At 38.0% G+C, this 25,810-nt stretch overlaps 2 protein-coding genes and 1 long non-coding RNA gene across 3 annotated transcripts in view; 2 read left to right on the top strand and 1 right to left on the bottom strand.

Annotated features, from left to right (window-relative positions):
• Positions 1 to 2,264: 2,264 nt before the first annotated feature.
• LOC122073787 (far upstream element-binding protein 2-like) lies at positions 2,265 to 18,206 on the bottom strand. The gene is made up of 7 exons (XM_042638418.1): positions 17,794 to 18,206; positions 13,340 to 13,470; positions 13,058 to 13,243; positions 12,759 to 12,854; positions 12,594 to 12,665; positions 8,144 to 8,260; positions 2,265 to 3,456 (listed from the first exon to the last, which is right to left on the bottom strand). The coding sequence occupies exons 1-7, from the start codon at positions 17,996 to 17,998 to the stop codon at positions 2,512 to 2,514; spliced, it is 1,752 nt and encodes a 583-aa protein (XP_042494352.1). The 5' UTR covers positions 17,999 to 18,206; the 3' UTR covers positions 2,265 to 2,511.
• Positions 5,491 to 9,582, top strand: LOC122073788. Its single transcript, XR_006138872.1, has 3 exons — positions 5,491 to 5,624; positions 7,039 to 7,112; positions 9,478 to 9,582. It is a non-coding gene; the product is annotated as an uncharacterized LOC122073788 (long non-coding RNA).
• A 3,536-nt stretch (positions 18,207 to 21,742) lies between the features above and the next one.
• LOC122074580 (serpin-ZX-like) overlaps positions 21,743 to 25,810 on the top strand; it is a 6,497-nt gene continuing 2,429 nt past the window's right edge. Inside the window, exon 1 of the mRNA XM_042639467.1 lies at positions 21,743 to 22,308. Within this exon, the coding sequence (XP_042495401.1) occupies positions 21,919 to 22,308 (390 nt within the window). The 5' untranslated portion in view covers positions 21,743 to 21,918. The remainder of the gene's footprint in view (positions 22,309 to 25,810) is intronic.

Here is a 25,810-nt window from a genome sequence, read left to right as displayed (position 1 = left end):
CTATGTACCCTCTGCAGTTAGGTCCTTTTCATCAACACTCTTCTTTTATTTGGATAAATTACATTTTAGGTGCTTGCACTTTCGATAAAGGGAGAGGGTTGAGCATGCTGCTTTCATTTCTGGAGTTAGCAGCTCAATCAATGGAGTGCTGGGATGAAAAGGTCAGTAGAGTTATTTCTAAGGGAAATGAGAAAGTGACACAGGTTGGACTCCCTAGCATGTATACCCAACCTATTTCCTTGATTATTGTAAACGTACTTAATGTTTTACATATTATGTTTAGGGTACTTAACAAAGATACCATAAGTTAGCTTATCAGAATTTTTCAAATCTTCAACTTTGCCCATAATTATTTGAGTTACAGGTTAAAACATGAGTGTCCTTCCATCCTTAACCACCCTTCATGGGAGATAATAGAACCACCTCTGGCTCCGGTGTGATTATTTGCCAAAGACGGAGAAACATTTCAGCTGGTCAACTTGCCAAAGACACATGGAATCAAATAAGTGAAATCGGAAATGAGATCAACCTCAGCCGTTTCCAGTTAGGAATTGGTTAATTATTGTTGAGATTAGGTATGTGGTATATTCTGTAATAATCTACATAATTATAATTGCATTGTGTGATTGTTTGTTTCAGTATATTCCTCGTGATTGCCCATTCGTTCCAACAATTATCAGCTAGGATCGACCATAACACTGAAATCTAATATGGTTGGAATTGACAAGAATCAAGATTGGATGATTTAATTGATCAGATTTCAACTTTTAAAACCCTAACAACAATTGAATTCCAAGATCAACCATCCATATGGTCCTAGAGTAGCTGTTAAGATAAATAAATAAATATATATATATATATATATATAACCCTCTTCAATGCACTTTTTATTTTAGTGGGGGAGGGGGGAAATGAAAAACATCAAGGTGATCCAGGCCTTTTTTTTTTTGGTGTCCTCATTAGGCCTCGTCTGTTTTCAGGTAAAAGCCATTTAAGAAGGGAAAAAAAATCAAGTAAAATCCCATTTTTTAATACTGATTTGGCATGATCTTTATTTTACACGGACAGGACTTGAAAACAAATGGAGCCTTTAAAATGTGCAAGGAGTAAAGACTCTACCAACCACCTATGTTCCAGAATAAAGATCCTAGACTTAGCTGCAACCAGATTCCAAATCAAAATCTATTCCAAGTCGAGGTAGTTCCTCAATCCATTCCATTAACCGCTAAAGATTCTCATTCCATTTGCATCATCAATATATCCATAAAACAAAGAATTAACAATCCCAAGTATAATGGCCCTGGTTTTTTTAATGGATAAAACAAGCAGTTCCACTGAAGCAAAGGTGAGCCATCGAGGAAGAAGTCATAAAGCAAGTGGCAGCATCAATACAAATAGAAGATCTGGGCTGGTTCGCAACAAATGGTGCAATTGCCAAAGGAATCAAAGCTTCAGATGACCATGATTTCCACCTAAAAAGAACCTCAAGACGTTCATCATCTCACCCGCCCACCCATAACAACACCAACCCCCCCCCCCCAACAAAAAAAAAAACAAAAAAAAAAAAAAGAAAAAAAACAAATACCCAGTCCCAACAGGAAGGAACCTTAAAATGAAAATAAATCATTGTTTCAAATTTATCACAATCAGTGCACAGTTATTCAGCTACAGCCTACAGGTTCGGGTTAGGGGCATATGAACCCCCCCCAACAAACACCAGACCAAAAAAATAAATAAAAAATAAAAGAGGTGATTACACAGAAAGGGACTGTCATAGGCTGTATCCATATGCTATTAAAGGCATCCTGCACCACCTTAGTCTGCAAATAGATGCAATATATGCAATGGTACAATTTACTATGGTCATAGATCAACAGCAACCCTTCATCACTTAAGTGAGAAGGAACAGATTCCATACACAACTTTAGCCATAGCATGAAGCATGTTGAATAGAGGGTGGGATCTCGGTGGAACAATAATAAGGTTGCTCCATTGTGACCAAGGGGTCATGGGTTCACGTCAGAAAACAGCCTCCGCGAAGCAAGGGTAAGGCTACATACATTATGAACGTTCCCAGACCCCACCACTAGGTAAGGCTGCATACATTATGACCGTTCCCAGACCCCACAGTGGTAGGGTCCTTGTGCATTGGGTACGCCCTTTATGATGAAGCATGTTCAAACAAATTTAATAGATTTCCCCAGCATTAATCTTCATAGCCAATCCCCTCCTGCCTTTTAGGTTCAAATGGCCAATTCAAAATCTAAAAATAACTGGATCTAAATTCTATTTCTAATCATTTTCTTAGCAGAAAGATGCCAGTTAGGAACAAGATTTCTGATAGGAGTTTCTTGTTTTGGGACCTCCATTTCCCATCCATAGGTTGCCTTCAAGTAAAATAAAGTAAAACACAATTATCCCATTAGGATAGGCAGACTAACTGAATTCTCTATGTTCAAAAGTTCCAGAAGATGCCTGAAAAGATAGCAACAGCTCTTGGCCATCATACCTTCAGCTTTGAGGGTGAGCAGGTTCCTGTACCACAGGTGCAGAGCTATAACTTGGAGGAGCAGTATTTCCCTCTCCATTTCTTTCCACTCCATAAGCCACTGGCTGTGCATATCCAAGAGTTGTTGGGGAAGGTTGTGACTGCCCGTAAACAGGAGGATTAGTACTCTGAACATAACTGGAGTGTGGTGGGACTGGCTGTGGAGGATACCCAGCTTGACCATAAGCTGGCTGTGAAGTTTGAATCTGAACTGGTGGAGGGAGTGGAGCTGGTTGCTGCGCACCAGTAAGAGCTGGTTGCTGTGCTCCATACCCCGATTGGGTGAAACCTGTCTGGTCATACCCAGGTTGATGTGTAGGAGGCCCAGCATAGCTCTGAGAACCATACCCAGCAATCGGAGCTGCTGATGGCTGACTGTAAGGGGCTGGATATGCAGGCGATGGTTGGGTTGAAGACTGAGCTCCATAAGGCTGGGGTGGAGTTGTTCCATCAAACTGAGGCGGTGTAGTGGGTGGCCCATACCCTGCTACTGCATATGGTTTTTGCTGATCCTGCTGAGGGCCCTGTGTCACAGCATCCTGTCCATAAGCTTGTGGCTGCTGACCGTAACCCTGATCATAGCCATTGCCGGAAGCAGGTGTTTGACCATAGCCATAGCTTACATTAGGCGGTGCAGATCCTGTCTGGGCAGGGTGTCCATAGTAATTGTACCCAGTGGCTTGCTGAGTTGCGGGAGGCACACTCGATGGACTTGACTGATCCCATCTAGCTGGTGGTGGAGGATAGCTGCCGTAGTAGGGTGAAGGTGGTGAAGTATATGTTCCAGGCTGTGTATAACCATAAGCAGGTTGTTGCATTTGAGGAGGCCCCGGTGGAACCCAGTTTCCAGGCGGTTGGTAACCCGGCTGTGCATAACCACCAGACATTGATGGATTTCTGACACGATTCTGCCCAAAAACAAAAACATTAGAACTTCTTTTGGGAAAAAATAATCTGGTCTTGAACTAAAGTAACAGGCACCAAGAACTTTCAAGATAAATACAAAATTGGTAGACAACGTTCCAAACCCATACCAGCCGACAATCAGACTACCGACACAGGAATTAGAATCTGATGCAGTACTAATGCAGTATTCTGCTAGAAAGGAGAGAGAGAATCAGTTCATTATCAATCGTTGGTCTGGTTCGATTCTGAGCTAGTTCTCTGGTTTAGACCTAACATGTTCTCGTCTTACTGTTCATGCCAGATTCTGTTTGGATTTTATTTCCCTATTCTTATGATTATATTTTAATAGTTAGGCTTGATTAGGTTACTATAATTCCAATCGAGTTTAGGTTAGTTTCCTTTTTGATTTTCCGATCTTAAAAGATCGATCAGGCAGGCTGGTTGGGAAGGGGTCATTAGGGGAGAAAGGAATTGCCGAGAGAGATGAATGAGTGGCTGTGAAGCATACTCCGGAGGAGATTGACCCTTCCCCGAGCCAGTCCAGGCAGAAAGGGGAGAGCCGGCTGTCTAGACTGCATCTCTGAAGTTTGAACACCATCCCATTTCAACCAAAAATACAACCTTGTCAAAGGTATCTAACCTTCCTTCCTGATTGGATCGGGCAACAATCTTTTTTTTCTATTTGTATCTCCTACTTTGAGTCTTTACAAAGTTATGTAGGCTGATGGCGAAACCCAATGACTGATAATGGAATGAGTTAAGGTTTAGTTTTCAGAGGATGTTGGTGCCTCTCTTTTCTCTCTTCCCTCCCTTTTCTCCAATCTCATATTCTCATCTTTCTTCTAATGTACCGTTCATGGGTACTGTTCACATTCCAGGAACAACCCCTTATCTTCTCTTTCTTTTTCTCTTATTCTCTTTCTTAAGCCCACCGCAAGTAGATCCTTCTTTTGGAAGGGCTAAAAGTGATAGCTCTTTGAAGCCAATCAAAGCTTGAAAAGGTGTTCTCGATCCTGAAGCAAATTTATGTATGTTAAAGCCCTCTCATCTACAACAAACTACTGTCTTGAAAGGGCTGAATGTGATATCTCTTTGAAGCCAATCAAAATAACATAAGCAATGCAGCCACAAAAGGAGTTGAAGAGGTTAAGCAATATGAAGAACTAGTTTCTACTGACCTTACTGAGGAAAGTTAAGTCCTTTTGAGAAGAAAACGAGCTTGTTAAAGATCCTATTGTAATGAAATTTCTTCTATATCATGAGTTTGTTCATCCTCACATGTTTCAAGACACGGTCATCCGGTCAAAGGTTCATATTTTGGATTTTGTTCGAGTTGCAGACAAGGAGTGATGTAGATCCACATTACGGGCTGAGCTATCGCAGAAAGAAAGCCCAGCCCAAGTAGGGTCATCGACCCTCAGTTAATAATTTAATAAAGGCCCATCGATCCTTAGCTAATAAGGGCCCATCGACCCATAATAGGAAGTTAATTAGCTATTATTTGTTCCCTAAGTTGGTAGTTAGAATTATTTTCTAGTTCCTAAGTGGAGTCCAACTCCTAATTTGAGTATGACTGCTATTATTGTAACTTCAGCCCTCAATTTAAAGAAGGGACTGCTGTAGACACAATTCAGATTTTAATAAACAAAGATTATTGCAGTTAATTGCTTCTAAACAGCCAAGATAGCTGTGGGTGAGATGCCCGGGCCGAGATAGCCAATCCCACCCACTACTCTCTTGATTACTTCTTTCTTTCTTTACTTTACTTTCCTGTTATTAGTCATTGTTTGCTGTGAGCATCATTGAGTGAGTTTCAGATCTGTTAAGGCATATCAGAACTAGAATCGACCAGCAGTAAATCAGTGTTCTTGAAGTCCAATCGATCTCCCTCATCTTCTGATTCTGAGTTCTGATCGGCAAGCCCATTTAGGGTTCTGTTCTACCTTCCAAGTGGACCATTCGATCCACACTTGAAGACTTACTGAAGTAATCTGCTGTGGTTCTTGAAGATTCCCCAATTTCTCTCTCTAAAAGTTTGAAATCAAGAAAGTGCAGATCTCCTACACCAGCCGACAGAATTCCAAGATCTTTGGGTGTTTTGTTCATCACCCTAGGGTCTACAATCGACCCTAGTTTGGGCCCCATCTGAGCCTCCCAGCTCCATCCGCAGGTACCCTCTGTCAACCCAAGCCGCAGGCTTCTATCTTCCTAGGGTTTGGTTCTTGGTTGCTGGTTCTTGCCACTGAATTGTTTTCTGTTATTACGAGTATTCATTGAGGTCCTTTTCTGGTAGTTTTCTACTCCTACTGCTGTAATTTGTCAAGGCTAATTAGGCAATCATATCTGATTTGGTTTGGGGCTGTAATACATTGGAAGTAGTTGCCTTGTGTAATCTACTTCTATATTAAGGAGCTTTTATCGCCCATTGAAGTGTTCTTGTTCTTACCCTTCTACAAAACTCGAGCATGAGTTTTCTTGAACCAAAGGGAAATTGACAAAGTAGTGATGCAGGATTCTGCCAGAAAGGAGAAAGAAAACCAGTTCCTATGGGATGGGTGTTGAACCAGTTCTCTGGTTTACACTTAGCGTCTGTATTGTTCATGCCAGATTCTGTTAGTATTTTATTTCCTTATTCTTATGATTATATTTTCATTGTTAAGCTGGATTACGTTACTATAAATTCAATCATGTTAAGGTTAGTTTCTTTTTTTTTTCTTTTTTTTTTTGTTTCTATTATTGAATAGTTTCTATTTTCAGTTTCTAGTCAGTTTAGGTAAAATCTCCAATATAGTTTGCAACTGGGAGAGTGGGGCAATCTTTGTTTCTATTTTGATTCACTGCTTTTAGTCTTTATACAGTTATGTAGGCATGTGGCCAAACCCACTACTGATAATGGAATAAGTCAAGGTAGAGTTTTAAGTGGAGGTTGGTGCCTCTCCTTTCTCTCTCTTCTCCCCCATCTCTCCTCTTTCATTTTACTTCTATAGTATTGTTCATGGGTACTGTTCACAATCCCAAAACAGCCCCTTCTCTTTCTTTTTATTTTATTCCCTCTTACGCCCATCACAAGCAAATCCTTCTTTTGATTTGCAGAAGGATACTTATCGAGTTGGTTCATCCTTTGACACAATCATAATTGCCAAGGCGTCGCCTAGGCGGTGCTTGAACCCCTAGGGTACTGGTCGCCGTATGTCTCTTTGAATTGATCATTGCGAATTTTGGAGGACTTTTTCTCCCTCTACTACACTGTTTGCGATCAAAATTTCAGACCAAACAGACAAGCAAAACTATCAGTGATTTCAAAGGCTTGGCATCTGCCATTTAAGGGTTTCAACCCTCTCAACGAGTTCTGTTCTCGATATTTTTTACTGCTGTCTTTGAGGTTCATGCCTCTCGTTACTGTTCCACTGCAGGTTGTTATTGGTGGTGCCTCTGGTGACTATTTGCATATGGTTTATTCTTTGTGAAAGAATTCTACTTTCTATAGCATTATGGCTAATTCTAAACCTTCCATGTATAATATCAGAGTTCAGATTACATCTATTAAACTGAATGTGGCTTCCATTTATCTTCTCTGTGCACAGGGATTTAGAGTTTAATCTCACTGCCAAACGGAAGATGGGTTATCTAACTAGGTTTCCACCTGTTACAACTTCTGGTGAGTGTTTTCTTTTTGGTAAAGACTTCTGGTGCGTATGAGGAGTGGTTTAGAATTTATATCTCTTCTCTTCTTTCTTCTGACCAGGTACCGATACAGGTTCTCTTGTTGTTACAGGTCTCATTATAATGGGCCTAATTTATAAGCCCGTAAAGTGGGAATAAACTTAGTACACGGGACTAGAACTTAAGTGTTTGAGTTAGCTTAGGAAAATTAATAGTAGAGTTCTGTTTTGAGTTTTTTTTTACTTTATTGAGTGCGAGAGTGATACAGAATCATTTTATGAGTCAATATAGAAATTTTAGGTTCTTATATATGTGATACACCCACATCAATTAGAGATGATTAGAGTAAATAATGAGTTTTCTTTTAAGAGTTTTCGTGTTGTTGGGCAGTGCATATGGGATTAGTATACCATACCTGATTCTTCTCTTCTCCTCCTCTCTTCTTCCTGCCAAGCGATTTGTCTCCTTACCCTCTTCTTGTCTTTTTCCCCCTCAAATTATATTTACAGACAGGAAGTAGAAGGTGATTATTAAATGAAGCAATTCATTAATTGAGGGAGAGACCAGCAAATCAACTATTTGAGTGAGGGCTCTTGAATAAGTTGGGAGGAAAAAGATACCAATTTACATATGTGATTTATTTTCAGTGTCCAGTTGACCCAATTTGACCTACTGAATACGGATCTGATTAGATTGACTGAGACCAGCTATTCATTATTTATTGTTCAATATGAGGTAATAGGCTTAATTAACAACTATCAACCAAAATAGAGAAACAAGATTCAACAGTGTGTTCCAAACCCCCTCCTCCCCCAAAAAAAAAAAGACTACTTAAATTGACAATCAGATAATTAACCAGAGTCTATGATGAATTACAAATACAAAAGAAAAAGTAAAAGCATGGAAAATAATCTCAAGAAACATATTACAGTGCTAGCCGATCGAAATTAAACATTCTTGACAGTAACTGTTCAGCCTTCTAGGAATGGAATCACAAAATTGTCACATAAGAACAGGTCTACTCACCCCACTGAGTATCTCATTGATCAATTCTTTGGCAGACTCAATTTGCTCTTTAGTTCCATTAATATATACTGTTCTTTCTATTGAAGTATCACCCGGAGGAAGATGTAATGGGATAATCTAAGGAAAGTACACACAAAATAAATTAATTGAAAATAATGACATAAAACACATGCAGATGTTATCTAAACAAGAATTGATGTCATGATAATAATATAAAACACATGTAGATGCTATCCAAACATGAGATCGAAGCCAAGCACACCATACAGAAAATAGAACCTCGCAATAGAAAAGAAGATAAAGCTAAACTTGTTAGCTGAGTAAAAAATCTAAGACAATCCTAGATGAAATTATTACAGAAGCAATATTTGCTACAAATATCATTACAAAGAACTACATGCTACACATCAATGAGATCAGAAAATAGAACTCTCCTCATACTCAGAACAGCTATAAGAGTCAACATCCAAATTGTAATTACAAATTGTGAAAGGAAAATCCAGTAACACCAAGTAATGCAACATTCCAAAAGTATGTGTGACAAAGCAAATACCACTAAACAGTTTCGACCAAATCAAAGTAGTCCAAATGTCCTAGAAATGAACTTGCTTTCCCATTGTCAGTATGTAAGGAAAAAAGTTTCATATTAGCTTTCAACCAGTTTTCTAATCACTAGTGACCTTCTTAGTATCAACCCAAATCATCGAGTTCAACTGTAGTGGCATTATCGCCTTCTATTGAAGAGGATATCCATAACCAGATAATAAGTTAACTTGTTAAACAACCACATGACACTCATTCGGAAAACAACTAGAGAGAAAATGGAAATTTATTAATAAGTGGTTAATTAGTAATAGCATAAAATTTAACCCTCAATCTTCCAGAAGCTAAAAAAGTTTGAGTCTCCAGGACTTTGACTACAGATATTATTAATGCAGTTACAGGAGAAGCATTAATGCATGTTTTGATAATATTTGGTTATGGGCATTTTTTTAGGCATTTTTATTTGTAATGAGCTTAATTATAAGGTCCAAAATTTAGGTCCATGGGGGGAGGGGGGTCTACGAGTTTAGTCTTTTAATTTAATATTTTAGTATGTTGGTCCTCTTAGTCTTGGGAGTTGAGTAATTTAAGCCTAGTTTATCTAGCATTAGTCTCATTAATACTAATCTAGTTAGTGGTAATTATTAGTCGTTAAATTTTGTCAGACTATATCTATGTGTCAAAGTGTTTGAAGTTTACTAGGTTTCTATTGTTAAGTTTATTATATAAGGATGCACTCCTTCATTTGTGAGAGTGTGGTGTGTGGTCTCTCACCAAGTTACTATTCATAGGTACTGTTCACAGTCCCAGAACAACCCCACTAATCTTCTCTCTCTTCTCTCCAAGTTACTACTCACAGGTACTGTTCACAGGCCCAGATCAATCCCTTTATATCTTCTTTTCTTTTTCTTTCGTTCTTTACTCTCTTTATTCCCTATTGCAAGCTACTGAAATTAACAAACCAGCCAGTCTTTTCATGATTTATCAGGAAAATATTTCCGATCTGGGCTTGTGGAGCAGCCCATCTGATCTTTGATTCCTAATCTGGAATCGGGGTTGGTTGGCTGCATCAGAAATACTTATTCCTTCACAAATATATCAAAGTATTATTGGCTTGAATAAAAGACATCAGCACGTTTAACAGTTCCATGTGTACTAAAAGGAAGGGAAACATGGAGAAAGAAAGAAACAGGAATAAAATTTAAATAAAACTTGAAAAAGAAAATGGTCACGATCAAAACTGTATACAGTAACACTTGTAGTTCCATGCAGTTCGATGACTGATAATTCTAATTATCACAGAGCCTCTTCAAAAGCATCTCAAATTTGGGAAAGCAATTTCAGTCAATCTATTTCTGAAGCAATTCTGAACAAAATGAATGTTTAAATCATTTTACCACAAGTTTAAAACAGAAATATATAAATCTGTATCCTACATTCAGTAACATGAAATATCAAAATGTATTCAAAATCTCATAGGGTTTTCTAACAAGCACCATAGAGAAACAACAAAAGGCATTCCATTTCAAAGTTACAACTGGCATCTTTCGATTAATTTTTTTTGAACTTATGTAGAGGGTTATTTTTTTAAGTAAACTTTGTTGCTTTTACTTCACTTTCAATTGATTTCATTTACTTTCATTCACTTCGAGTCATGTTACTGATGCGGATCCGGATCTGGATCCCAAGGACTGAAATCGGATCGCTTAGGGCCTAATAAAGAACCAAATAATTCACTCTAGGCAAACCAGGGGCAATAATGTAATTTCTGATAAAATTTAGGAGCTTCATAGAGAGAAATAAGTGACTAAGGACTTAACAGGAATTAACTTCAACGAGAAAGGAGCAATTCTGGAAATAAAAATAGTAGTGGGCTTAAACTGAAATAAAACCAAGAATGGAGGGTTATTTTGCAAACTAGTAAAGAGGGGGTGTCTTTTAATAAAGAACTTATAGTTGGAGGGACTTATCTGTAATAACCAGTAGTATGTAAATCAATAAAACCCAGTCTTCTTCTTCCTCACGTTAGACAACCAGCAGTGGCGGAAGAACCAGCTTGAGAGAACTTCACCAAAACCTTGTCGGCTGAACATGAAACTTCAGGAGAAGGCTGAGCACCCAGTGCTCTCTTAATCCACCAGGTAGGGACCACAAAACAACTCACAAAAAGGAGTTATGGCACCTGCAACTAAGAACTGGCAGCAGGTTCTGGTTCAGCTTTGTTGCAGGTCTTGTTCATCACGACTGGAAAGATCTTTGGGGCTGAAAGGCAAGTGGGTTCAGGTCGCCTATGATAGAGGTTCTCACGCCCTAAGTCTCAGGTTCATCTGAGGAGTATCCATGGAGATCGATCTCCAATACTAGGGCTGTAAATACCGCCCAGAACAGGATATTCTCAGGTTTGGGAAGTAATCAACAAAGAAATAGTGAAAATATCAGAGAAAAGAAGAGAAGAGTTCAGAGAGGGAGGAAGGGGAAATCGACAACCATGGGTCACACCCAAAATTTCTTCAAGCAAGTTTTAAATATCCAAAATTCTTCAAATCTGTTCGTAACTAGAGATTTACATGGCTCATAAAAGAAAACTCAAGCATAAAAAAAAGAAACTAATTTAAAATGGAAACTAATCTAAAATTAGAAGCTAAATAATACCAAAAGAAATTGTTTCTAAAACCTAAAGGAAATCAAATCAAAACTAAACTTTCCCCAGATCCATCGCCCAACTGCATCAGTTACTTTGCCAACAAAAAATTTATTTCATTTTACTTTGGTTCTAAACTAACAGCCCTCACTTGGCTAAAACATTCCACATAAAGTAGCATCGTCCTTGCAATTCCTCGTCTTCTTGGTTAACTTCAACATTTTGAGAAACTTTACCCACCGCATTTCAAGAGCTCCCTAGGACACAACTAGTAAAACCACAGAAAATTGCTTCTGATGATAGATCAATTATAAATTGCTTATCATTACAGACTCCTCAAATAGTAACAAGGATATCCAAGCGCAAATGATGACACTTCCACAACAGACAGTTCAATCACCAATGCCAGAAATTAATCAGAGTAAACAAGCCCCAAGGAAAGCGTTTATCAATCAAGTTATCAACCAAGCCTCACCTAACTGTTGATCATCACAACAACAATCTCCTGTTCCACTTTGCATAGGGCCCCACATATACCTCCAAATTCTATGAAACTAACTTTAGCCTGACCACTAGTATGGACCCTGGAAATTCTTTGGACCTCGCCAAGTCTACTTAGCCTCCATATTACCCTTTCAGGGCATTCAGCTCGCACAAAATCAGCTTTCACTGGGGAATTCAATGACCTCCATTGCACTTGGCTGAAACTATTTCAGCTGAACTAACACTTCTTACCTTTTGGAACTACACCAAAATCCCCTCCAATTCAAATTCTAGCCACTTCTGAGTCTTGCCAATCATCCATCTTAATCTTCTCATTCCAATCAGTCATTTTATCATTTATAAACAAGTTTCAAAACTACCCACCACTCTGTCCCATCATACAGCGTTGATGACTTGATGTAGTTTTATAATTATAGCAACCATATAATTGTCAATGTTACTTAGTAAAACACACACAGAAAGGCATGTAATTAATAAATTATTCTAAAATCTACACATTTTCCCAAAGTAAGCTATGTTCATACAAATTTGTGAAGGTCCTGCATGTAAGTTGCAAGTTATCCTGATCACAGAACACATTGAAAAGAGAAAAATATACAGCAACAAATCCTTATCCCAACTTAATGGGATCAACTAACTAGTACAAATAGAGAAAAATATCCAACTACCAATTGAGTCAACCATATGTCCAAATGTATTAAAAAGTTTAATTTATAGATAATCAAGTAATTTACACACTTCCCATATTGCAAAATTACCAACCTGAATACGAGCTCCAGACCTGCTTTGCATGTTCTTTATGGTTTCACCACCTTTACCAATGATCAAAGCAACCTAGAAAAAACAACAGAGGGTGCACATTTCACACTTATGCAATCATTCTAATACTTGCTCCAACCGAATGGATGATAACTCTGGCAAAATTACCTTGTCATTTGGAACTTTCATCGTAACTTGCTCGCCTCCCTGTTGCATAGGATATGATCCACGAGTTGCAGATGGACCAGATCCCCCCGTGTCCGTCTACCCACCCAAAAGGCAAACATGATTGTTTTAAAAAATAAATAAAGAAATAAATTTAAATTTAAATTAAAAAAAAAAAAACTCAAAGGGGAAGGAAACTGGATGTCAGCAAGGAACACCTTGGCAATAGTGCTCATTACTAATTAAAAAAAAAATTGAAAAAAAAAAACAATTCTCTTAGTAAAAATAAATAAAATTTGCACCTCTGCAAGTACATCCTTGATTAGTTGTTCCGCCCTACTAATTTGCTCTGCTGTACCAGTCAATTCTACATTTCTTGTCTGAGCATATGGATCAGCTTCTGTGTCCTTGGTAACTTGGATCCTAGCTCCTGACTGAAGCTGAAGATACTTTATTGTATCCCCTCCTTTCCCAATAATTACTCCAACCTGTCAAGCAAAAGTTCAAGGATAGGAAAAATCTTCCCAATAACAAGCAAGCACCATAGGGCAATCAGACAGACAATAAGACAAATCAACGAGTACCTTGCCATTTGGTATCTCTACTTTCTTACTAGTGCCTTGGAAAGCATGATATGAACCTGATTGTGAAGCATACGGAAAGGAACCCATCGTTGAGTTTGAAGAAAGTTGAATGGAAGGCTTTTGCGCAAGGTCTGGATGACATCCGAAAAGAAAAAGTACGAGAAATAGACATATTAGTACAAGATGGACATTGAAGGAGCGTAAAGCACACTTCCATATCAACAGAAAAAAATATTTATAGGGAAAAGCAACTGTGGGAAAGAAACTGGTAGAATTTGGTGGATGCTGATGTGGCAGGTGTAGTAAGTGTAAGTTCCCTAATAAGTGGCTCAACCAAGGGGCCTCAAGGATTTATTCAGCCTATGTGTTCTTATTTGCTGACTGAAGAAGTTACAAAGAAGGGAAGGTTTTGCTATAACACAAGGTAAGTAGCAGAGTTGCCAGCCTTTTTTCTACTTGACTCGCGGTATTTACATAAACAGGTGGCCTAAAGCATCTATGCTCCTGGCTGAAGCATGTCAACAGGAACGCACAGAACCCAAAAGTCAAGCAAGCATTAGTTCAGTGAAACAAGGAACATGCTACATGTCAAAGGAAACTATTTGGCTTGATGTAATAAAGGCTTCTCTTTGACCTGATGTCTTGAACCAAGAGGAAATTTCTGACTTCAAATTTACACATCCTTTATATCATAAGGGTTTCAAGTTTCAACTCACCTGTTCGATGGCTCACTGGCTTGACCAGTAGAAAAATGCCCCATGCAAAGTGCATGGCCCCCACTGTAGGCAACATGGCCACCTGAGAACCATTGTATATCCATCGATATAGATGATACGTACACTAGGCATGTTAAGCCTACTCCCAGATGTCCTCTTGAGGCTCCTTTTCTAGGTTTTCTGGGGATGCCTATGTCAGTATGTTAAAATTTGTGTGAACCTCTAAATGGAGTTGGCCAGCCCGGTTCTCAACCCACAAGAATAAGGATAGCAATCGACAATTTTTGTGGGGCTATCATATTCATCCACGTCTTCACATTTCTTCCAACCGCCCAAAGTAAGCTAACTAAGAAAATGACTGCAATGACTCTGATACAGGTTCTAGACAATGGATTGTATGTGGTACACAAATGGATAACATAAGTTGTCAAATGCCAGAAACTTTTGAGTATATTAATGATGCAATAAATGACAGGTTTTGATGGGAAAACTAGAAGAGTATAGAGATCACAATATATTGGAAGTACTTCTCCAAAAACGGAGGTAAAATGGTGAAGCAAGTTTAACTTCTCAACCTAAAGCAAGTGCCTGTCTAGTTTGAAATGAATTTAGTACTATGATATCAGTATTAGGAATCTAAAAAACTTAGGACCATTGATTCATCATAGCTTAAACCCCTACGCACACACAATTAATAGAATAATTTATAAGATGAATAATTAATACAAAAACTATAAATGTCCCTTCAAATTTGAGAGAGATCCAATGTTTGTCTACAAAATCCAATAGTCATAGATTTCCAAATAAAAATGCTCCTCAATAAAGCTGAAATAGGAAGCGGAGCAAATAAAATATATGTCGAGAAAATGTGTCAGCGTAAAACACACAAAAAACAAAAACAAAAAAAACAAAACAAAACAAAACATAAACAAACAAATTATATGAAATTCATTTCCATTTCATTACTTAGGTAATTCAAACAAGGTAAATCATCACACTTCAACAATACATCTTACAAAACATTATCTTAATTATTTCAAAATAAATGTTTTAAAATAAAATACAAGATGAATAAGACCCAAGATCTTCTATTTTTCAAACCCACAAAAAAGTAGAAGCCAAGGAGGAAAGCAATTGTCCAGCTCTTCTGTTTCATAGAACCAACTACAACCTCAATCTCATCAGCCAATCAGAGAAGCAACTTAAATGAAAATTGATGAAAATAAATTATGTGACTCAATGATCCCAAATTGAGCAGTTCTGACATAGTTCAGAAGAACAAGAAGGCAGCAGCAAACTAGGCCATTGAACTGGACCAAGAATGGACCAATCTGTTTAGCTTTGAGTGTCTAATGGGTTATATAGGCCATGGGCATAGTATCTTTTTAGATTCCTATTGTAATCAGACAATTCTATAAGCCCAAATATGAGGGATGTGAGTCCTATACGGGATTAGTCTTAGTTTCTATTTTAAAAAGTTGAATTCTTTATTTTATAGTATTTCTAAAAGGCTGGACAGATGTCCAACATTCCAGCCATAATTTCCATTTGTAATGTTCAAGGTAGTTTCTATTTTGCAAAGAGATTTAAGTTATAAGGGATTCCTCATACCATACATAGGAGCTTCCTATTTTTGTGATTGCTATGGAAGTTATAAATAAAGGATATGGGCCACAAACCTCCACTGCCATTTTGAGTGATTGAGAAACTTGGCTTTTGCCTCATTTTGAGTCACTGGTAATGTTGTTTCTTGGACTGTGGTGATGCAGCTCCAGCCCTATTGTGGTGAAGCAAATGCAATAGGTTGGGATTGGTGATGCCCTTCCCACAGACCTAGTGGTGATTCTAGGTCATATCTCTTTTATTTCTTCTTTTTGTAGTTTGTACGTAAGAAAATCAAATAAAAAGAGGTGCAAAACGTAAGGGTTAGAAAATTCTGTCATCAATATTGATTTGCCTCTACAAGCAATCCTGTTGCAATTAATCTCTCGGTGGCTTTACTAGTTCGAGATCAATTCTGATTTGGTATCAAAGCTATAGAGGGACCCCAAAATAAGAGATTGCATATCTTTTCCAAATGAAATAAATTCTAACTTTCCTACTGAACAAATACCAATCTCGGACCTGCTTCTTCGTTGAAGCAATCAAATGGGTTCAGCCCGGTCCAATGAATCCCTCCTTCATCAAATTTCCAGACTAGGGAGCTGAAGGAAGGAACTGGTTGTGCAACAGGTTTCAGAGTCATAATCTAAGTGTGCAAAAAAGGGTGTATGCGGTGCACGAGGCTCCCGCATGTGCAAGGTCTGGGGTCGAGAACTACATAGTCTTACCCTGAGAATGTCGAGAGGCTGTTTCAACCGCTTGACCACCAGGTCGCAACATTCGCACCTTACCATTGGATCATAATCTAGGTGTGCCAGTGGGATAAAGGATATTGAGGGATAAATCATTACATACTTATATGATCATTCTTACAATGAATTCCTTGTTCAAGATTTAGAAGGCTGCAGCTTTATTGTAAACATTGGACAACAAAAACTTGATAAAAAGAAGCAGCATTTTCATAGCGGTGGGAGGATTGGAGTTTTGAAACCCCCTCCCCCCCCCCCCTTTTTTAATGTTTTGCCCAATAAATATTGTAAGCCGATTATTACTTTACACTTGTTGTAATGCAACAGGTGTTCTACGCAATAACAATCATAGGACAAAGATTACCTTTTTTTATGGGGGTTGGGGGAGCAATAATCCCAAGTAATACCAAATTTCTGTTTCCCCTTCAAGTAATGCCAAAATTTTGTTTCCTCTTTGGCCTTGTATCGGTTTGCACGAAAAGGTAACATTCTCTCATATACTCTTGCACATGCTATCATTTGAGGTATTTGGATTGAAAAGAATACCAGAGCCTTTAACCATAATATGCCAGAGACAGCCGATCTTTGCCCTATGATTGATGGTTTACAAAAAGAATGAGCAGCTTCAGAGAAAGAATTTTATGGTCGACAGATCCAACTCCACAGAAGAATGTCCTAATCTGATTTGTATTTATTTCCTTTTCTGACTTGAGTGAAGGGCTAAGTTTCACTTGTCACTAACTTCAATCCACATTATTTGTGGATATTCGTGGTTTTTCCTTTTTACTACGATCGGAAAAGTAACTATATCTGAAAAAGAAAAGTATCTCATACCCCCTAGAAAAAGGAGACAAGAAAGGTTTGATGATAATTAAGGCCGGCTGCAGTTACAATAGTAGAGCGTTGCATTTCGTCCACGAAGTAACCATTTCTCCTCTCTTCTTCGTTAGTATGCTAGCATTTCTCTGTTTTTCATTTTCATTTTCATACTGTGTCAAACCAACCTTCCTCCCCTCCAAGAAGCAAAATTTGTGTGCGAAGAGACTGTTACAATCAACTCAAGTAAGGAAAAAATGATGAAAAACGCATCAGCATTATGTCTCCAGAATCACAGTTTCCAACATATAGATATTTCCCAATTTAAACTAAAAACTTAGGCTAGGACCATATATAAAAGGAACTGAGTAACCAAAACACAGTCCCGTACCAAATAACATGTGAATGAATCTCCTCTCGTATTCTTCTCTAATGCGTCACTATGATTAGGGTTTCAGGGATAAATATCTTCTATACTAAACTACCAACCATAGAATAACAAATTTGAAGAGAAAATACAGAAACATAGACGAGATATCCGAAAACTAAAACCCTAAAGAGGGGGGTTTACCCGAAAATTGAGGATGCGATTGAGAATCACTGGAGGGATCTTCTGAGGAGTCGTCGAAGCGAGTTCTTTTGGTTCCAGCATCATTAACAAGTCGAGCTACAATCTCCTGAGCTTTCTGCTTCGCGAGCTGGATTTCTTCCAACTTCCTCTTGTTGTTGTCCGTCTCTGGACGCAAATGCGCTTCTTCTTCTTCTCCTCCACCCATTTCAGCTACAAGTTGTTTTGATTGTGCAAAATCAGAAAGATTTGAAGCTCAGCTGCGATACAGATTACAGACTAGAGAGAGAGCAAAAGGAGTCTGAGGAGAAATAAGGGAAACAAAGGAGGGAAATCTCCTCCCAAGAATATCTGGTGCGGTATTTCGACATCCTTCTTCAATTTTAGTAGAGTTACAATAATGCCCGGCTTAAGACCCTGAATCAACCGACTTCCACCCCTTCGTCGAAACATGTTTTCAAGAGTTCGCAAATCGGATCTGGAATCGCCCCATTCAGATCTGTACACCATAATTGGTGGAATATTCCAATACTAGTGCTGATTCAGATCGGAATCGACGTTTACCGTTTCTATCGTCACTTACGTATAGTAGTTCTTACCCTAGACCTTGCATTGTGGGAGTCTCGTGCATCATAAACATCTTTTTTTGTTAATATTTTAAAAATTTTAAAAATTAAAACAATTGAAGAAAAATGTCGGATTAATGAGTGAAAAACATTATGATACCAAATTGATGTAATAATATAAAAACATTGTGAAGCTAGATTGATGTAATAATTATAAAGGAATAAAAATCATGAATCTTTCTATGAAATTATGGGATAAAGTAATTGAAACTCACTTGAAAGCAAACAAATATGTTATTTATTTGCTAAGATTGATCCTTGACCTATAAGGGTAAAATGGTCTAAAACCTATGGAAAAGGGTAAATTTGTCCAATCAAGTTTAATCACAATCGATACCAATTCGATTCAAATCAATCCCGAGTTTTAAAATCTTAACCACATGGGCCTCATAATTCTTTAGAAAGGCTCTCTTGTTAGCCAATGTTCTTGGATTGGACTCTATTATCATCGAAAGTGATAACTTGCTCGTGATCAAGCTCCTGAATAGAACTTCTACCACTTGTCCATGGAGCATCGAACTCATCATCTCTGATTGTCATGATTTGGCTCTTAGGTTAAAAGATCTCAGATTCGAACACTTTCTATGCGACAACAATTCTATTGCGAACTGCTTGGCCTCTAAAACCACAAATATTCAATATTCCATGCACTTCTTTTCTTCCCCTCCCCATTTTGCGTGGCAATCTTTGTTTGATGACTCTTCATAAACATTGTCTGTTCATTAATAAAGTGTTTCTACTTTAAAAAAAAAAAAAAAATTACAATATTTGAAAAGATCTAACAAGTATAGTTTGGATAATTTGCCTTTGAAAAAATGAAGATTCTCATAAGATCTGATGGTCAAATATGGAGTTATGAGATTATCCTATTGACAATAGGATTCTTGAATCAGAGTTTCAAAGATCTAGATTAGCAATTAATAAAGGATCACGCCTTTTCTAATAGGAGCAAAAATAAATCAGCTCGGTCTAGCTCATCGGTTCAAGTTAAGGTTTGACATGACGTCACCACTACACACTTGAAATAAATTGGCCGAATAAACGAGCTAACCGTCAACAACCCATTTGCAAATGAGACATTTTGGATGGCAAGGGAGCTCAAGGAAGGAAGAAGGGACATGGGGTTTGTATCCATAATCTTATACAACCTGTCTTTAATGGTACCAAAATTTTTCTTCCTCTATGGACATACCTTCAATTCATTTTATTTTATTTTTAAATTCAACATCTTATGTTTGGTGCCTTAGGGTGAGTTTTAATCAGTAATTGCTGGATATTCATGGATGTTCTTGCTGTAATTCCATCCATTTGTGTCTATTTTACTTGGGGATACTCTTTACATCATTTTTATTGTATCAAGAGTCCATTCTCCCTTGGACATTCATGGATATTTTTTTTGTTTTTCCCCTTTTAATACATGCAGCAGCTGGGCAAATACAGGTACATTGGCGTGAATTGTCTAGTTTCATTATGTCAAAGGTTGACAAAGCCATTTACATACTGTACTTTCTGTATTATTTTGGCTTCATTTCTATTATGTCCCTAGGATTTTATTTATTTATTTATTTATTTATTTTTAGATAGAAAAAGGACGATACAAGGTATCCTAATTACACAGTGTAGACAAAAGACCTGACCTCATTGCAAGAGATTCACCTTGAAAAACTAAGGTGAATTCAATAGGTAATGATGATAATGAAGCTTTGTATTTTAATGTCATCGATGTAAAATAAGCTGGCATGTACATGGGCAAAGTTTCCTTGTTATGTCTAGACAATTGTCATGAACTTTATGGTTTTCTATTTAGAGAATAGGTCTTGGTGCAATGGTAGGGTTACTCCATGGCAACTTAGGAACACAACCTGTTCATAAAGAGGGAGTAAGGGCTACATACATTTTGACCCTCACCATACCTTTCAGTGGTGGGAGCCTCATTCATTGGGTATGTTTATTTTATTTTTTTATTTTTTTTTTAAGAGATGCGTGAGGTTTCCAATGAGTGTGCATTCAAGGTATGGGTCAACTTCATGGATTTGTAGTTGACCCAATCGGTTCTTTATGCGATCATACTTCGGATAAAACCTAGATTATGCATGTAAATATGTCATTCCTCACTATTTCTCCTATGGTCCTTAGTAATAATGGTAAATAATTTAGACAAGAAAACTAGGTTTCACAAGTGAAAATGTGTATTCTTGAAAATTCTCTTATATATATAAATAGAAGATAAACAAAAGAATGATAAAATAAATATAAAAATCTCTACAAAGGGACACATAGAATACCCGTGGTTCAAACTTCAAACATACTTTTTTCCATTTAAAAAAGAAAAATGTAGACTTTCACAACCATTATCCATAATTTTATATTTAAAAGGGAGAGAATAAACAAAAATATATGAAGATACGAATACAATTCCATAGACACATGTCGAGCTCCCATATCGATATTGCATTGAAGAATAGATAACAATATATTAAGATCTCCTCACCATGACACATTCTTATAAATTGAAAAGAACTTCAACCAAGGGAAAAAAAATCTCCTTCAACCATATAATAAATGGGAAAAGAACCTGTATGGTCTTTGCATTAGTGCGGGCCAACGAAGTAGGTGTACATAGATATAAATAGGTGGAGGAATTTTAAGATTTGATGGAAACGAAGTGTCATTTCATCACCCTTTTGAATATAGAGGCCACATGATTATGAAGTGTTCATTTTCTCATAATAAATTCATATCAAGATCAAGCAACCTGAGGTCACCACCAAGTGCTTAGCCTCAACTTCCCTAGGTAACATTTAATTGAAATTGTCAAATCATTCTTTCAAGATGCATATTAATTAAGTAGTTGATGCCTGAAAGTTTTGTAGGTGGAACAATAAACTGTAATGATGAGAAATTTTGTTTGACTTCTCCTCACATGATCAAATGATCCAAAATGCGGGAAAAAAAAAGCATAGAACTCTGACAATTGGCATAGGTATACTCCACTGCTGCGGGCCAATGAAAGGGTGCTTGGTAACATTTACAGAGCGGGGCAAGACTTTTTTTTTTTATGGTGCTGTGTGTCTGGGACTCTGAGAGTGTACTTGTACCAACTATCAAACTATTTTCTTATTTATCAAAGAAAAAAAATATATATTTTCTTTGAAAGAGTGCAGTTTTTATGCATATACGAAGACCAATGAGAGTGCGTTAAGAAGTATCAACACAAATGTCATTTTTTAATTTCATGAGGTCGATCTGATCAGTTTGCTCTCAAACGTGTATGGCGATTCGAGCATCCATTCATGTTTACTTTTCAAATCCGAGCACTGTTTCAAAACCCCCGTACTTTACTTTCATTTACCCAACAAAACCGCGACTTTCAGTTATTCTTCAACTATCAAGGACTGGAAGCTCCACTGTCTTTCGATTCGAGCATCCATTCTTGCCGACTCTCGAAAACTTCAATCTTGATCAAACATAGCAGCGTCTTCTTTTCTGCTTTGAGCGTCCAATGGATCTCAGAAAATCGATCGCCGACCAAACCGAATTCTCTTTAGAAATCTCCAAGAGCTTATTGTTGACGGAAGCGAAGGACTCTAATCTTGTATTCTCTCCCGTGTCGATCCATGTTGTTCTGAGTTTGATCGCTGCGGGTTCTAAGGGTCCAACCCTAGACCAGATGCTTTCCTTTCTCAAGTCGAAAGGTAATGGAGATCTCAACTCGTTTGCTCAAGTGATCGTCAGTCTAATCTTGGCCGACGGTAGCGAAAGCGGCGGGCCGCGTTTGTCCTTTGCGAGTGGTGTCTGGATTGACAAGTCTCTCCCTTTGAAACCCTCTTTTAAAGAGATTGTCGATAACGCTTACAGGGCAGCTTCGATGGAAGCTGATTTCCAGACAAAGGTTAAGCTTCCCTTTTTCACTTACACTCTTTTACATTATATGAGCTTTTATTGATTGATATCATTTTCTTCTGTCAAATAATCCTATTAGTGTATCAACTTACACACCTATGTTCATGCTTTCATTAATCCGTTCCTCCATTGCAACCGGACTTAAACCCCCAAAACCCTTGGTAGTGGATGTTTTCTTATTAATACCCTGTTAAGACTTAAGGAATTAACACTACCTCCGACCCACATCCAAGAAATCCCTACGGAAATTTAATTTCTCCTGTCCGCAACCTAATTACCTCTTTCTAAACATTCCCTCAATTTTCCCTGAATTCAGATATCTCTAGCCACACTTTGTTCACTTTTACTAAGCCCTTCTATCAAAATTTAGAACCACCATCTAACATTTGAGGATCCACAAGGCTGTGGAAAAATTATTATAATCGATTGACACCTAGAAAACTCTAGTTGAGTTTGGAGGGCCGTGCCCATCCTACAACAAATGGGGTCGGCTACCTGGTCCGTGCAAGGACAAAGTAAGAATAGTAATAGTATAAGGAAAGGAACATAACAACAATAATTCAGTAAAATCTCACTTAAATGGGGTCGAGTGTCGATTGCATGGATCCTTGCCCTTCAATCATATCTATTTGAGGTTATAATTGGGTCAAGACCTAAACTATGTATGTCTTTCCTCACTACTTTTCCTTTGATCATTTTTTGTCTACCTTTAGCTCTTTTAGTTTTTTTAGTTTGAATTAGGTCACTCCTCTTTACTGGTGTATCCCTATGTCTTAGTTGAACATGGCCATGCCACCTCAAACGACTTTCTTGAAGCTCATCATGAATTGAGGCAACTCCCAAATCAACTATAATATGGTTGTTCCTTGCTTTGTCCGTCCTAGTTTTGCCACACATCCATCTCGCCATTCCCATCTTTGCTACACATAGCTTATCTATATGATGCTTCTTAATTGCCCAACATTCCGACCTGTACATCATAGCCGGTCATACAAATGTCCTATAAAATTTTCCTTTAAGTTTTAAAGGAATATGTTGGTCACACAACACTACGGACACATAATTCCACTTCATCAATCCCACCTTAATTCTCTGTGACACATCATTTTCTGTATTACCTTCTTTATTTATGGTTGACCTTAGATATCTAAAATAATAACTTTGCAATATCTTTCTCTCCTCAATTTTCACTATTTTCGTTATCCATTTGTGTGACTAAAGTTACTCATCATTATTATGTTTTCATTCTACTCATCTTAAAACCTCTTGATTCCAAGTTTGATCTCCATATCTCCAACTTAGCGTTAATCTCTAATTTTGTCTCATCCACCAAAATAGTATCATCAACAAAGAGCATACACCATGGAACCTTGTCTTGAATGGTCCTGGTTCAATTATCCATGATAAGTGGAAATAATAAGTGCTTAAAGCTGATCCTCAAATGTAGCCCAATTGTAATTGGGAACTCACTTCCTTGCCCTCCCACAGTTCTCACACTACTCACCACATCCTCATACTTTTTTTTAATTATACCCACATTTTTACTCGACATCCTTCTTTTCTCTAGTACACGCCATATTAACTCTCTAGGGACTTTGTCATAGGATTTTTCTAGGTGGTAACGAAAAAGCATTCTTGAATTGTATCTTGATTTGCACCATGTCAGAGATTGCAATGTGATTATCATATATCATATCATCTTTATTTGTTTCCAGGGTTTTATAAATATTCTGTTCTCTTAGCAAAACTACAGATTGGATTCTCTCATTTGTATGGTGTACTTGTTGTACTCACAACTGTAGATTTATTCTTCTCTCCATTTGCTGTTTTTGCAAGGTTATGTATTGGCTAAGTGTTTGATCAGCTAGAGAGCTTTATCTCCTCCTATTGATTACTGTTCCAACTTAGATGCATGTTTAATTATATGGAAATGCCTTTCGTTCAATATGGTTCTATAGTGATTAGAAGTACAAGTACGCTATGCTTTCTATACAGCGTTGCGTAGAACCAACTCTAAGCTCCTTTTTTAATTCATTTCACTTGATGCTGCTAGAGGCCTTGCGTGTCATCTAAATCTACTCCTTACTTTTAATCTTGACTGAAACATGTTGTCACCTTTTTCTTGACCTTATTGGCTTATTTGTGTTGATCGGTTGATCCTGTCTTCTTCTTGTACTTTGGCATCATTTTTCCTGTGTGACCTATTATGGGATGTGCAAATATATTAGGGTGTTGAACAATTAGCTTGTTCTTCTCGCCAAACTGATATAGTGATTCCCTAGGGACCTCTAGATTTTTCCATCAGCAAGAGCTGACAATAGTTTTCTGACCCTCGGTGTAATTTTCATCTACTGTACCTTAGTGATTTGACCTGCCTTCATTTATTTACTCTGTTCATTGAGTGTGATCCTAGCAAGGGGTAGGGTTACTATCTGGAAGGGATTCTTCTGTCTTCATTATTATTATTATTATTATTATTATTATTTTGGGGTGGGGGGAGGGATTTCATATCTGTTCAGCTGTGCTCTTGTCGGCGTGATCTTTCGGTCATACGGAGAGAAACTCAAAGATTTTCCATGATAATTTAGACTTATTGAAGCCATGAGTTAAGATAATAATCAAGGTGGGTCACTGGCCTGTCATCAGTTGCTTATCCTTTTCCGGATATGTGTATGTATAACAGTGAGATTTCTAGTTGATGTTTGGAAACATTGGCATTGTCCTTATTCTGTGATGAAATTCATTAAGGGCCCATTTGTTTAGAGGGAAGTGTGGGGTGGGAATATTCTGAAGAAGTGAGGGGGAGAGAGAGAGAGAGATGGAGGATCCTCATCTTCTTTGCATGTATTCTGAATGTCTTTGAATGAATAGCAGGAGAATATTGATGAGTTGTTGCTCAACTTCCGACCTGGTGATTTTCTCCATGGTGGCCACATCAGAGGTGGGGGACAGAAGAGAAGAAGAGAGACTCTCTCAATGAAAGATAGAAATCAAAAGTGTAACAGAGAGGAAGAGATAGAAAGTGATGAAATTGGAGCTCCGCTTCCTTCTTTTTTTTTTTGCTTTAGGGGGTCCTGGGAAGGTGGACTTAGCTTCAAGTGGGTGTTTTGGTGGGATGGGCGCAGTGGAGCTGCGATCTGCAAAGCTAGGCGTTGCAGGTTTTGAGGAGAAAGGATTCAGCTTTACCTCTTTTGGTGGGGCAGGGAAGTATGAGCCTTGAGACAAAGAGGAGGGGAGGAGTGAAGAGAGAAAGAGAGAAGCAGAAAAGTGCTGCAGCTAGAGACTTGTGGGTACCCTGTGTTCGACCTCACATGCAATAACCATAACAAGAAGGTTTTGGAGATCTCTTCCTCATGAGGTTATCTCCCTTGCCCTCCCTCATCACGCATCTCCCTCGCCCCTCTCCTCCACCTCCACCTTCTGCTGCTGCATCTTCCTTGTTGTTCTCCTCTGCCCTATCCATGACCTGTGCGCCCCCCCACCCCCCCAAA

The sequence above is a fragment of the Macadamia integrifolia genome, chromosome 3 (assembly GCF_013358625.1).
Source record: "Macadamia integrifolia cultivar HAES 741 chromosome 3, SCU_Mint_v3, whole genome shotgun sequence".
Classification (NCBI taxonomy): Eukaryota; Viridiplantae; Streptophyta; class Magnoliopsida; order Proteales; family Proteaceae; genus Macadamia; species Macadamia integrifolia.
Note: the sequence above shows the minus strand (reverse complement) of the source record. Positions and strands in the feature narration are given on the sequence as shown.